The sequence below is a fragment of the Salvelinus fontinalis genome, chromosome 10, assembly GCF_029448725.1.
Source record: "Salvelinus fontinalis isolate EN_2023a chromosome 10, ASM2944872v1, whole genome shotgun sequence".
NCBI lineage: Eukaryota > Metazoa > Chordata > Actinopteri > Salmoniformes > Salmonidae > Salvelinus > Salvelinus fontinalis.
The window spans coordinates 2279029-2293285 of record NC_074674.1 but is presented as its reverse complement, the minus strand read 5'-3'; the positions used below and the strand labels follow the sequence as shown (position 1 = coordinate 2293285).

At 48.4% G+C, this 14257-nt stretch overlaps 1 protein-coding gene across 4 annotated transcripts in view; it reads right to left on the bottom strand.

Annotated features, from left to right (window-relative positions):
* LOC129863355 (mucin-2-like) overlaps positions 1-14257 on the bottom strand; it is a 45482-nt gene that overhangs the window by 23783 nt on the left and 7442 nt on the right. For 2 of the 4 annotated variants that reach the window (XM_055935272.1, XM_055935273.1), the window contains one exon: positions 12664-12822. In XM_055935272.1, coding sequence (XP_055791247.1) covers positions 12664-12822 — 159 coding nt within the window. The remainder of the gene's footprint in view (positions 1-12663; positions 12823-14257) is intronic. The other 2 variants (XM_055935274.1, XM_055935275.1) reach the window with 2 other exon arrangements.

Below are 14257 nucleotides of genomic sequence, written 5' to 3'. Positions count from 1 at the left end.
ATACAGGAGAGAGAGGTTAGAGAGACAGGAGAGAGAGATTAGAGAGACAGGAGAGCGAGGTTAGAGAGACAGGAGAGAGAGGTTAGAGAGACAGGAGAGAGAGGTTAGAGAGACAGGAGTGAGAGGTTAGAGAGACAGGAAAGAGAGGTTAGAGAGACAGGAGAGCGAGGTTAGAGAGACAGGAGAGAGAGGTTAGAGAGACAGGAGAGAGAGGTTAGAGAGACAGGAGAGCGAGGTTAGAGAGACAGGAGAGAGAGGTTAGAGAGAAAGGAGAGAGAGGTTAGAGAGACAGGAGATAGAGGTTAGAGAGACAGGAGAGCGAGGTTAGAGAGACAGGAGAAAGAGGTTAGAGAGACAGGAGCGAGAGGTTAGAGAGGGGTTAGAGAGACAGGAGAGAGAGGTTAGAGAGACAGGAGAGAGAGGTTAGAGAGACAGGAGAGAGAGGTTAGAGAGACAGGAGAGTGAGGTTAGAGAGACAGGAGAGAGAGGTTAGAGAGGGGTTAGAGAGACAGGAGAGAGAGGTTAGAGAGACAAGAGAGAGAGGTTAGAGAGACAGGAGAGCGAGGTTAGAGAGACAGGAGAGAGAGGTTAGAGAGACAGGAGAGAGAGGTTAGAGAGACAGGAGAGAGAGGTTAGAGAGACAGGAGAGAGAGGTTAGAGAGACAGGAGAGAGAGGTTAGAGAGACAGGAGAGAGAGGTTAGAGAGACAGGAGAGAGAGGTTAGAGAGACAGGAGTGAGAGGTTAGAGAGACAGGAGTGAGAGGTTAGAGAGACAGGAGTGAGAGGTTAGAGAGACAGGAGTGAGAGGTTAGAGAGACAGAAGAGCGAGGTTAGAGAGACAGGAGAGCGAGGTTAGAGAGACAGGAGAGAGAGGTTAGAGAGGTTAGAGAGACAGGAGAGAGGTTAGAGAGACAGGAGAGAGAGATTAGAGAGACAGGAGAGCGAGGTTAGAGAGACAGGAGTGAGAGGTTAGAGAGGGGTTAGAGAGACAGGAGAGAGAGGTTAGAGAGGTTAGAGAGACAGGAGAGAGGTTAGATAGACAGGAGTGAGAGGTTAGAGAGACAGGAGAGAGAGGTTAGAGAGACAGGAGAGAGAGGTTAGAGAGACAGGAGAGAGAGGTTAGAGAGGGGTTAGAGAGACAGGAGAGAGAGGTTAGAGAGACAGGAGAGAGAGGTTAGAGAGACAGGAGAGAGAGGTTAGAGAGACAGGAGAAAGAGTTTAGAGAGACAGGAGAGCGAGGTTAGAGAGACAGGAGAGCGAGGTTAGAGAGACAGGAGAGAGAGGTTAGAGAGAGAGGAGAGAGGTTAGAGAGACAGGAGTGAGAGGTTAGAGAGACAGGAGAGCGAGGTTAGAGAGACAGGAGAGAGAGGTTAGAGAGACAGGAGAGCGAGTTTAGAGAGAGAGGAGAGCGAGGTTAGAGAGACAGGAGAGAGAGGTTAGAGAGACAGGAGAGAGAGGTTAGAGAGACAGGAGAGAGAGGTTAGAGAGACAGGAGAGCGAGGTTAGAGAGACAGGAGAGCGAGGTTAGAGAGAGAGGAGAGAGAGGTTAGAGAGACAGGAGAGAGAGGTTAGAGAGGTTAGAGAGACAGGAGAGAGGTTAGAGAGATAGGAGAGAGAGGTTAGAGAGACAGGAGAGCGAGGTTAGAGAGACAGGAGAGAGAGGTTAGAGAGACAGGAGAGAGAGGTTAGAGAGACAGGAGTGAGAGGTTAGAGAGACAGGAGAGCGCGGTTATAGAGACAGGAGAGAGAGGTTAGAGAGACAGGAGAGCGAGGTTAGAGAGAGAGGAGAGAGAGGTTAGAGAGACAGGAGAGAGAGGTTAGAGAGGTTAGAGAGACAGGAGAGAGGTTAGAGAGATAGGAGAGAGAGGTTAGAGAGACAGGAGAGCGAGGTTAGAGAGACAGGAGAGAGTGGTTAGAGAGACAGGAGAGAGAGGTTAGAGAGACAGGAGAGCGAGGTTAGAGAGACAGGAGAGCGAGGTTAGAGAAAAAGGAGAGAGAGGTTAGAGAGACAGGATAGAGGGGTTAGAGAGACAGGAGAGAGAGGTTAGAGAGACAAGAGAGAGAGGTTAGAGAGGGGTTAGAGAGACAAGAGAGAGAGGTTAGAGAGACAAGAGAGAGGTTAGAGAGACAGGAGAGCGAGGTTAGAGAGACAGGAGAGAGAGGTTAGAGAGACAGGATAGAGAGGTTAGAGAGACAGGAGAGAGAGGTTAGAGAGACAGGAGTGAGAGGTTAGAGAGACAGGAGAGCGAGGTTAGAGAGACAGGAGAGAGAGGTTAGAGAGACAGGAGAGAGAGGTTAGAGAGACAGGAGTGAGAGGTTAGAGAGACAGGAGAGCGAGGTTAGAGAGACAGGAGAGCGAGGTTAGAGAAAAAGGAGAGAGAGGTTAGAGAGGTTAGAGATACAGGAGAGAGAGGTTAGAGAGACAGGAGAGAGAGGTTAGAGAGACAGGAGAGCGAGGTTAGAGAGACAGGAGAGAGAGGTTAGAGAGACAGGAGAGAGAGGTTAGAGAGACAGGAGTGAGAGGTTAGAGAGACAGGAGAGAGAGGTTAGAGAGACAGGAGAGCGAGGTTAGAGAGACAGGAGAGAGAGGTTAGAGAGACAGGAGAGAGAGGTTAGAGAGACAGGAGAGCGAGGTTAGAGAGACAGGAGAGAGAGGTTAGAGAGAAAGGAGAGAGAGGTTAGAGAGACAGGAGATAGAGGTTAGAGAGACAGGAGAGCTTGGTTAGAGAGACAGGAGAAAGAGGTTAGAGAGACAGGAGCGAGAGGTTAGAGAGGGGTTAGAGAGACAGGAGAGAGAGGTTAGAGAGACAGGAGAGAGAGGTTAGAGAGACAGGAGAGAGAGGTTAGAGAGACAGGAGAGAGAGGTTAGAGAGACAAGAGAGAGAGGTTAGAGAGACAGGAGAGCGAGGTTAGAGAGACAGGAGAGAGAGGTTAGAGAGACAGGAGAGAGAGGTTAGAGAGACAGGAGAGAGAGGTTAGAGAGACAGGAGAGAGAGGTTAGAGAGACAGGAGAGAGAGGTTAGAGAGACAGGAGAGAGAGGTTAGAGAGACAGGAGTGAGAGGTTAGAGAGACAGGAGTGAGAGGTTAGAGAGACAGGAGTGAGAGGTTAGAGAGACAGGAGTGAGAGGTTAGAGAGACAGAAGAGCGAGGTTAGAGAGACAGGAGAGCGAGGTTAGAGAGACAGGAGAGAGAGGTTAGAGAGGTTAGAGAGACAGGAGAGAGGTTAGAGAGACAGGAGAGAGAGATTAGAGAGACAGGAGAGCGAGGTTAGAGAGACAGGAGTGAGAGGTTAGAGAGGGGTTAGAGAGACAGGAGAGAGAGGTTAGAGAGGTTAGAGAGACAGGAGAGAGGTTAGATAGACAGGAGTGAGAGGTTAGAGAGACAGGAGAGAGAGGTTAGAGAGACAGGAGAGAGAGGTTAGAGAGACAGGAGAGAGAGGTTAGAGAGGGGTTAGAGAGACAGGAGAGAGAGGTTAGAGAGACAGGAGAGAGAGGTTAGAGAGACAGGAGAGAGAGGTTAGAGAGACAGGAGAAAGAGTTTAGAGAGACAGGAGAGCGAGGTTAGAGAGACAGGAGAGCGAGGTTAGAGAGACAGGAGAGAGAGGTTAGAGAGAGAGGAGAGAGGTTAGAGAGACAGGAGTGAGAGGTTAGAGAGACAGGAGAGCGAGGTTAGAGAGACAGGAGAGAGAGGTTAGAGAGACAGGAGAGCGAGATTAGAGAGAGAGGAGAGCGAGGTTAGAGAGACAGGAGAGAGAGGTTAGAGAGACAGGAGAGAGAGGTTAGAGAGACAGGAGAGAGAGGTTAGAGAGACAGGAGAGCGAGGTTAGAGAGACAGGAGAGAGAGGTTAGAGAGACAGGAGAGCGAGGTTAGAGAGAGAGGAGAGAGAGGTTAGAGAGACAGGAGAGAGAGGTTAGAGAGGTTAGAGAGACAGGAGAGAGGTTAGAGAGATAGGAGAGAGAGGTTAGAGAGACAGGAGAGCGAGGTTAGAGAGACAGGAGAGAGAGGTTAGAGAGACAGGAGAGAGAGGTTAGAGAGACAGGAGTGAGAGGTTAGAGAGACAGGAGAGCGCGGTTATAGAGACAGGAGAGAGAGGTTAGAGAGACAGGAGAGCGAGGTTAGAGAGAGAGGAGAGAGAGGTTAGAGAGACAGGAGAGAGAGGTTAGAGAGGTTAGAGAGACAGGAGAGAGGTTAGAGAGATAGGAGAGAGAGGTTAGAGAGACAGGAGAGCGAGGTTAGAGAGACAGGAGAGAGTGGTTAGAGAGACAGGAGAGAGAGGTTAGAGAGACAGGAGTGAGAGGTTAGAGAGACAGGAGAGAGAGGTTAGAGAGACAGGAGAGCGAGTTAGAGAGACAGGAGAGAGAGGTTAGAGAGACAGGAGAGCGAGGTTAGAGAGACAGGAGAGCGAGGTTAGAGAGACAGGAGAGAGAGGTTAGAGAGACAGGAGAGAGAGGTTAGAGAGACAGAAGAGCGAGGTTAGAGAGACAGGAGAGAGAGGTTAGAGAGACAGGAGAGCGAGGTTAGAGAGACAGGAGAGCGAGGTTAGAGAGACAGGAGAGAGAGGTTAGAGAGACAGGAGAGAGAGGTTAGAGAGACAGGAGAGGGAGGTTAGAGAGACAGGAGAGAGAGGTTAGAGAGACAGGAGAGAGAGGTTAGAGAGACAGGAGAGAGAGGTTAGAGAGACAGGAGAGAGGGGTTAGAGAGACAGGAGAGAGAGGTTAGAGAGACAGGAGAGAGAGGTTAGAGAGACAGGAGAGAGAGGTTAGAGAGACAGGAGAGAGAGGTTAGAGAGACAGGAGAGCGAGGTTAGAGAGACAGGAAAGAGAGGTTAGAGAGGGGTTAGAGAGACAGGAGAGAAAGGTTAGAGAGGGGTTAGAGAGGTTAGAGAGGGGTTAAAGAGACAGGAGAGAGAGGTTAGAGAGACAGGAGAGCGAGGTTAGAGAGACAGGAGAGAGAGGTTAGAGAGGTTAGAGAGACAGGAGAGAGGTTAGAGAGACAGGAGAGAGAGGTTAGAGAGACAGGAGAGCGAGGTTAGAGAGACAGGAGAGAGAGGTTAGAGAGACAGGAGAGCGAGGTTAGAGAGACAGGAGAGCGAGGTTAGAGAGACAGGAGAGAGAGGTTAGAGAGACAGGAGAGCGAGGTTAGAGAGACAGGAGAGAAAGGTTAGAGAGACAGGAGAGAGAGGTTAGAGAGACAGGAGAGAGAGGTTAGAGAGACAGGAGAGAGAGGTTAGAGAGACAGGAGAGAGAGGTTAGAGAGACAGGAGAGCGAGGTTAGAGAGACAGGAGAGCGAGGTTAGAGAGACAGGAGAGAGAGGTTAGAGAGACAGGAGAGTGAGGTTAGAGAGACAGGAGAGAGAGGTTAGAGAGACAGGAGAGAGAGGTTAGAGAGACAGAAGAGCGAGGTTAGAGAGACAGGAGAGAGAGGTTAGAGAGACAGGAGAGCGAGGTTATAGAGACAGGAGAGCAAGGTTAGAGAGACAGGAGAGAGGGGTTAGAGAGACAGGAGAGAGAGGTTAGAGAGACAGGAGAGAGAGGTTAGAGAGACAGGAGAGAGAGGTTAGAGAGACAGGAGAGAGAGGTTAGAGAGACAGGAGAGCGAGGTTAGAGAGACAGGAAAGAGAGGTTAGAGAGGGGTTAGAGAGACAGGAGAGAAAGGTTAGAGAGGGGTTAGAGAGGTTAGAGAGGGGTTAAAGAGACAGGAGAGAGAGGTTAGAGAGACAGGAGAGCGAGGTTAGAGAGACAGGAGAGAGAGGTTAGAGAGGTTAGAGAGACAGGAGAGAGGTTAGAGAGACAGGAGAGAGAGATTAGAGAGACAGGAGAGCAAGGTTAGAGAGACAGGAGTGAGAGGTTAGAGAGACAGGAGTGAGAGGTTAGAGAGACAGGAGAGAGAGGTTAGAGAGACAGGAGAGCGAGGTTAGAGAGACAGGAGAGAGAGGTTAGAGAGACATGAGAGCGAGGTTAGAGAGACAGGAGAGCGAGGTTAGAGAAAAAGGAGAGAGAGGTTAGAGAGACAGGAGAGCGAGGTTAGAGAGACAGGAGAGAGAGGTTAGAGAGACAGGAGAGAGAGGTTAGAGAGACAGGAGAGAGAGGTTAGAGAGACAGGAGAGCGAGGTTAGAGAGACAGGAGAGCGAGGTTAGAGAGACAGGAGAGCGAGGTTAGAGAGACAGGAGAGCGAGGTTAGAGAGAAGGGAGAGAGAGGTTAGAGAGAAGGGAGAGAGAGGTTAGAGAGACAGGAGAGTGAGGTTAGAGAGACAGGAGAGAGAGATTAGAGAGACAGGAGAGAGAGGTTAGAGAGACAGGAGAGCGAGGTTATAGAGACAGGAGAGCGAGGTTATAGAGACAGGAGAGAGAGGTTAGAGAGACAGGAGAGAGAGGTTAGAGAGACAGGAGAGAGAGGTTAGAGAGACAGGAGAGAGAGGTTAGAGAGACAGGAGAGAGAGGTTAGAGAGACAGGAGAGAGAGGTTAGAGAGACAGGAGAGAGGTTAGAGAGACAGGAGAGAGAGGTTAGAGAGACAGGAGAGCGAGGTTAGATTGACAGGAGAGCGAGGTTAGAGAGACAGGAGAGAGAGGTTAGAGAGGGGTTAGAGAGACAGGAGAGAAAGGTTAGAGAGGGGTTAGAGAGGTTAGAGAGGGGTTAAAGAGACAGGAGAGAGAGGTTAGAGAGACAGGAGAGCGAGGTTAGAGAGACAGGAGAGAGAGGTTAGAGAGGTTAGAGAGACAGGAGAGAGGTTAGAGAGACAGGAGAGAGAGATTAGAGAGACAGGAGAGCGAGGTTAGAGAGACAGGAGTGAGAGGTTAGAGAGACAGGAGAGAGAGGTTAGAGAGACAGGAGAGCGAGGTTAGAGAGACAGGAGAGAGAGGTTAGAGAGACAGGAGAGCGAGGTTAGAGAGACAGGAGAGAGAGGTTAGAGAGACAGGAGAGAGAGGTTAGAGAGGGGTTAGAGAGGGCTTAGAGAGACAGGAGAGAGAGGTTAGAGAGACAAGAGAGAGAGGTTAGAGATGGGTTAGAGAGGGGTTAGAGAGACAGGAGAGAGAGGTTAGAGAGGGGTTAGAGAGGGGTTAGAGAGACAGGAGAGAGAGGTTAGAGAGACAGGAGAAAGAGGTTAGAGAGACAGGAGAGCGAGGTTAGAGAGACAGGAGAGAGAGGTTAGAGAGACAGGAGAGAGAGGTTAGAGAGACAGGAGAGAGAGGTTAGAGAGACAGGAGAGAGAGGTTAGAGAGACAGGAGAGAGAGGTTAGAGAGTCAGGAGAGAGAGGTTAGAGAGACAGGAGAGAGAGGTTAGAGAGGGGTTAGAGAGACAGGAGAGAGAGGTTAGAGAGACAAGAGAGAGAGGTTAGAGAGACAGGAGAGCGAGGTTAGAGAGACAGGAGAGAGAGGTTAGAGAGACAGGAGAGAGAGGTTAGAGAGACAGGAGAGAGAGGTTAGAGAGACAGGAGAGAGAGGTTAGAGAGACAGGAGAGAGAGGTTAGAGAGACAGGAGAGAGAGGTTAGAGAGACAGGAGAGAGAGGTTAGAGAGACAGGAGAGAGAGGTTAGAGAGACAGGAGAGCGAGGTTAGAGAGACAGGAGAGAGAGGTTAGAGAGGGGTTAGAGAGACAGGAGAGAAAGATTAGAGAGGGGTTAGAGAGGTTAGAGAGGGGTTAAAGAGACAGGAGAGAGAGGTTAGAGAGACAGGAGAGAGAGGTAAGAGAGGGGTTAGAGAGACAGGAGAGAGAGGTTAGAGAGACAGGAGAGAGAGGTTAGAGAGGGGTTAGAGAGACAGGAGAGAGAGGTTAGAGAGGGGTTAGAGAGACAGGAGAGCGAGCTTAGAGAGACAGGAGAGAGAGGTTAGAGAGACAGGAGAGAGAGGTTAGAGAGACAGGAGAGAGAGGTTAGAGAGACAGGAGAGAGAGGTTAGAGAGGGGTTAGAGAGGGCTTAGAGAGACAGGAGAGAGAGGTTAGAGAGACAAGAGAGAGAGGTTAGAGAGGGGTTAGAGAGGGGTTAGAGAGACAGGAGAGAGAGGTTAGAGAGGGGTTAGAGAGGGGTTAGAGAGACAGGAGAGAGAGGTTAGAGAGGGGTTAGAGAGGGGTTAGAGAGACAGGAGAGAGAGGTTAGAGAGACAAGAGAGAGAGGTTAGAGAGACAGGAGAGAGAGGTTAGAGAGACAGGAGAGAGAGGTTAGAGAGACAGGAGAGCGAGGTTAGAGAGACAAGAGAGAGAGGTTAGAGAGGGGTTAGAGAGACAGGAGAGAGAGGTTAGAGAGACAAGAGAGAGAGGTTAGAGAGACAAGAGAGAGAGAGGTTAGAGAGGGGTTAGAGAGAAAGGAGAGAGAGGTTAGAGAGACAGGAGCGAGAGGTTAGATAGACAGGAGAGAGAGGTTAGAGAGACAGGAGAGCGAGGTTAGAGAGACAGGAGAGAGAGGTTAGAGAGACAGGAGAGAGAGGTTAGAGAGACAGGAGAGAGAGGTTAGAGAGACAGGAGAGAGAGGTTAGAGAGACAGGAGAGAGGTTAGAGAGACAGGAGCGAGAGGTTAGAGAGACAGGAGAGAGAGGTTAGAGAGAGGTTACAGAGACAGGAGAGAGAGGTTAGAGAGACAGGAGAGAGAGGTTAGAGAGACAGTAGCGAGAGGTTAGAGAGACAGGAGAGAGAGGTTAGAGAGAGGTTAGAGAGACAGGAGCGAGAGGTTAGATAGACAGGAGAGAGAGGTTAGAGAGACAGGAGAGCGAGGTTAGATAGACATGAGAGAGGTTAGAGAGACAGGAGCGAGAGGTTAGAGAGACAGGAGAGAGAGGTTAGAGAGACAAGAGAGAGAGGTTAGAGAGAGGTTACAGAGACAGGAGAGAGAGGTTAGAGAGACAGGAGAGAGAGGTTAGAGAGACAGGAGAGAGAGGTTAGAGAGAGGTTAGAGAGACAGGAGAGAGAGGTTAGAGAGACAGGAGAGCGAGGTTAGAGAGACAGGAGAGAGAGGTTAGAGAGACAGGAGAGAGAGGTTAGAAAGACATGAGAGCGAGGTTAGAGAGACAGGAGAGCGAGGTTAGAGAGACAGGAGAGAGAGGTTAGAGAGACAGGAGTGAGAGGTTAGAGAGACAGGAGAGCGAAGTTAGAGAGACAGGAGAGAGAGGTTAGAGAGACAGGAGAGAGAGGTTAGAGAGGGGTTAGAGAGGGCTTAGAGAGACAGGAGAGAGAGGTTAGAGAGACAAGAGAGAGAGGTTAGAGAGACAGGAGAGAGAGGTTAGAGAGGGGTTAGAGAGGGGTTAGAGAGACAGGAGAGAGAGGTTAGAGAGGGGTTAGAGAGACAGGAGAGAGAGGTTAGAGAGACAAGCGAGAGAGGTTAGAGAGACAGGAGAGCGAGGTTAGAGAGACAGGAGAGAGAGGTTAGAGAGACAGGAGAGCGAGGTTAGAGAGACAGGAGAGAGAGATTAGAGAGGGGTTAGAGAGACAGGAGAGAGAGGTTAGAGAGACAAGAGAGAGAGGTTAGAGAGACAAGAGAGAGAGGTTAGAGAGGGGTTAGAGAGGGGTTAGAGAGAAAGGAGAGAGAGGTTAGAGAGACAGGAGCGAGAGGTTAGAGAGACAGGAGAGCGAGGTTAGAGAGACAGGAGAGAGAGGTTAGAGAGACAGGAGTGAGAGGTTAGAGAGACAGGAGAGCGAGGTTAGAGAGACAGGAGAGAGAGGTTAGAGAGACAGGAGAGAGAGGTTAGAGAGACAGGAGAGAGAGGTTAGAGAGACAGGAGAGAGGTTAGAGAGACAGGAGAGTGAGGTAGAGAGACAGGATAGAGGGGTTAGAGAGACAGGAGAGAGAGGTTAGAGAGACAGGAGAGAGAGGTTAGAGAGACAGGAGAGAGGTTAGAGAGACAGGAGAGCGAGGTTAGAGAGACATGAGAGAGGTTAGAGAGACACGAGAGAGGTTAGAGAGACAGGAGAGCGAGGTTAGAGAGACAGGAGAGCGAGGTTAGAGAGACAGGAGAGAGAGGTTAGAGAGGGATTAGAGAGACAGGAGAGAGAGGTTAGAGAGACAAGAGAGAGAGGTTAGAGAGACAGGAGAGCGAGGTTAGAGAGACAGGAGAGCGAGGTTAGAGAGACAGGAGAGAGGTTAGAGAGACACGAGAGAGAGGTTAGAGAGACAGGAGAGAGAGGTTAGAGAGACAGGAGAGCGAGGTTAGAGAGACAGGAGAGAGAAGTTAGAGAGACAGGAGAGAGAGGTTAGAGAGACAGGAGAGAGAGGTTAGAGAGACAGGAGTGAGAGGTTAGAGAGACAAGAGAGAGAGGTTAGAGAGACAGGAGAGAGAGGTTAGAGAGACAGGAGAGCGAGGTTAGAGAGACAGGAGAGCGAGGTTAGAGAGACAGGAGAGAGAGGTTAGAGAGGGATTAGAGAGACAGGAGAGAGAGGTTAGAGAGACAAGAGAGAGAGGTTAGAGAGACAGGAGAGCGAGGATAGAGAGACAGGAGAGAGAGGTTAGAGAGGGATTAGAGAGACAGGAGAGAGAGGTTAGAGAGACAAGAGAGAGAGGTTAGAGAGACAGGAGAGCGAGGTTAGAGAGGGGTTAGAGAGACAGGGAGAGAGGTTAGAGAGACAAGAGAGAGAGGTTAGAGAGACAGGAGAGCGAGGTTAGAGAGACAGGAGAGCGAGGTTAGAGAGACAGGAGAGAGGGGTTAGAGAGACAGGAGAGAGAGGTTAGAGAGGGATTAGAGAGACAGGAGAGAGAGGTTAGAGAGACAAGAGAGAGAGGTTAGAGAGACAGGAGAGCGAGGTTAGAGAGACAGGAGAGCGAGGTTAGAGAGACAGGAGAGAGAGGTTAGAGAGACAGGAGAGAGAGGTTAGAGAGACAGGAGAGAGAAGTTAGAGAGGGGTTAGAGAGACAGGAGAGAGAAGTTAGAGAGACAGGAGAGAGAGGTTAGAGAGACAGGAGAGAGAAGTTAGAGAGGGGTTAGAGAGACAGGAGAGAGAAGTTAGAGAGACAGGAGAGAGAGGTTAGAGAGACAGGAGAGAGAGGTTAGAGAGACAGGAGAGAGAGGTTAGAGAGACAGGAGAGAGGGGTTAAAGAGACAGGAGATAGAAGTTAGAGGGGGGTTAGAGAGACAGGAGAGAGAAGTTAGAGAGACAGGAGAGAGAGGTTAGAGAGACAGGAGAGAGAGGTTAGAGAGGGATTAGAGAGGTTAGAGAGACAGGGGAGAGAGGTTAGAGAGGGATTAGAGAGGTTAGAGAGACAGGAGAGAGAGGTTAGAGAGACAGGAGAGAGAGGTTAGAGAGGGGTTAGAGAGACAGGAGAGAGAAGTTAGAGAGGGGTTAGAGAGACAGGAGAGAGAAGTTAGAGAGACAGGAGAGAGAGGTTAGAGAGACAGGAGAGAGAAATTAGAGAGGGGTTAGAGAGACAGGAGAGAGAGGTTAGAGAGACAGGAGAGAGAGGTTAGAGAGACAGGAGAGAGAGGTTAGAGAGACAGGAGAGAGAGGTTAGAGAGACAGGAGAGAGTGGTTAGAGATACAGGAGAGAGAGGTTAAAGAGACAGGAGAGAGAGGTTAGAGACACAGGAGAGAGAGGTTAGAGACACAGGAGAGACAGGAGAGAGAAGTTGGAAAGACAGGACAGAGGGGTAGGTTAAAGAGACAGGTTAGAGAGATTAGGAGACAGCTGGGAGAAAGAGGACCTGGAGAGAGGCTGCCACTGTCCAGAAGCAATGTGTGATAGCTTTTTAAGCTGTAACCTGCCTCTACTTTTTATTTATTGTCACATACTGTACATGTACAGTTTTACAGGGTCAGCCATAGTAGTACCTCACCCCTGGAGCAAATTAGATTAAAGTGCCTTGCTCAAGGGCACATCAGCAGATTTTTCACCTTGTCAGCTTTGGGAATCGTACCAGCAACCTTTTGGTTACTGGCCCAATGCTCTAACCAATAGGCAACCTGTAGCCCGTAATGTGTTACTTTCTCAACCCCATACCTGTCCAGAAATACTAGGAGTTTAACATTGTGCTTTCCTGTTGTTGTTTACATGACAATTGATCGTATGCCACAGATGATATCATTATCGCTGTTCAGGAAGTGACAATAAAATGACCTTTCCAGGCACTAACTCAACCTTACTCAGACACTGTGCATAGCGTTATACCTTAAAGGTGCAATCTGCAGTTGCAACATACATTTTTGGACTTCTAAATTAATGATATTCTTGAAGAATATAACATATAAATGCCTACTATGGCTGACCCTGTAAAAACAACACATTTCACTGCACCTATCCGGTGTGTGACAATATATATATATGTTTTAATCATTCGGAACCCAAGATATAAGCTTATTTTACTCCAATGTTTGTAAACAAAGTAAATCTATTGTAAACCAACACTTTATAGCCTCAAAACATGACTAAAACTCTAATTTTGATATTGTGGATGGTCAGTCCTTGTATCCATAGCTCTGTCTATGAATTTGTGGGTATATTTCTCAAGCCCCATCACTCAGCTGTTTACTAAAAGAAGTGGTGGAATGACCGCCTTGTTATTGAACTGCGGATTGGCCCTTCAACTCTGTGTTAAATTAATGTAGCATGTATTTTTATGCAATCAACATAAGAGGTACCACACTAGTATATCTAACTTTAAAAACAAATGCCCTCATAATGTAATAGTATAAGACAAACCCTATAAGACGAACCCAAACTCAGGAATCCGTTATAATACTTACTTTTTCCACTGCTGCAGGTGGCTGCTGCTCACTCACTGCCACCTGTGGGTTGAACACACAAACACAGGCATTACAGAGAGAGCCACGACACAGACAGTAACGTGCAGTACACAAACATACCGGTAGAGGGGGCAATGTCCTCACTTCCTCACTGTTCTCCTGTTGGAAAATCAGGAACATGTCAGTTGAGCTGACAGATTCAAAACACACTTTACATTTTCTGACAAGAACCTGCTTGACACTTGACATTTTTTGAATCATTATTCATACTTACTAACTTAGATAAATGTAAGCACACTGAAGACCACATAGGCATATTTAATTTAGATTAATTTCTTATGTGCTTATTCAGACTATTCTACACAGAACAAAAATATAAACGCAACATGTAAAGTGTGTTTCATGAGCTGAAATAACAGATCCCAGAAATAGTACATATGCCCCAAAACATTCTCAAAAATGTGCACACATTTGTTTACATCCCTGTTAGCGAGCATTTCTCCTTTGCCAAGATAATCATTAAAACAGCATGATCATTACACAGGTGCACCTTGTGCTGTGGACAATAAAAGGCCATTCAAAAATGTTCAGTTTTGTCGCACAACACAATGCCACAGATGTCTCATGTTTTGAGGGAGTGTGCAGTTGGCATACTGACTGCAGGAATGTCCACCAGAGCTGGTGTCATAGAATATAAATGTTATTTCTCTACCATAAGCCACCTCCAACATCATTTTTGAGAATTTGCCAGTAAGTCCAACCACAGACGATGTGTATGGCGTCTTGTGGGCGAGTGGTTTGTTGGTGTCAACGTTGTTAACAGAGTGCCCCATGGTGGTGGTGGGGTTATGGTATGGGCAGGCATAAGATATGGACAACAAACACAATTGCATTTTATCGACGGCAATTTGAATGCACAGACATACCGTGACAAGATCCTGAGGCCCATTGTTGTGCCATTCATCCGCAACCATCACCTCATGTTTCAGCATGATAATGCACGCCCCCATGTCGCAAGGACCTGGAAGCTGAAAATGTCCCAGTTCTTCCATGTCCTGCATACTCACCAGACATGTCACCCATTGAGCATGTTTGGGATGCTTTTGGATCGACGTTTATGACAGCGTGCTCCAGTTCCCGCAAATATCCAGCAACTTCACACAGCCATTGAAGAGGAGTGGGACAACATTCCACAGGCCACAATCAACAGCCTCATCAACTTTATGTGAAGAAGATGTGTCGCGCTGCATGAGTGATATGGTGGTCACACCAGATACTGACTGGTTTTCTGATCCACACAACTACCTTCCTCTCTTCTTTTATATATCTGTGACCAACAGATGTATATCTGTATTCTCAGGCATGTGAAATCCCTGATCAGGGCCTAATGATTGGTTTTTATATTATAGACTGATTTCCTTATATGAACTGTAACTCAGTAAAATCTTTGAAATTGTTGCATGTTGCGTTTATATTTTTGTTCACTATATAAACATTTGTGAATTTATGTTTAAAGGACCAGCCGTGGGTGCCTGTAAGGAGCCACATCTGAGTGGTCAATACTGTGCTCTACAGAGTGAAGGATCATGGTCAA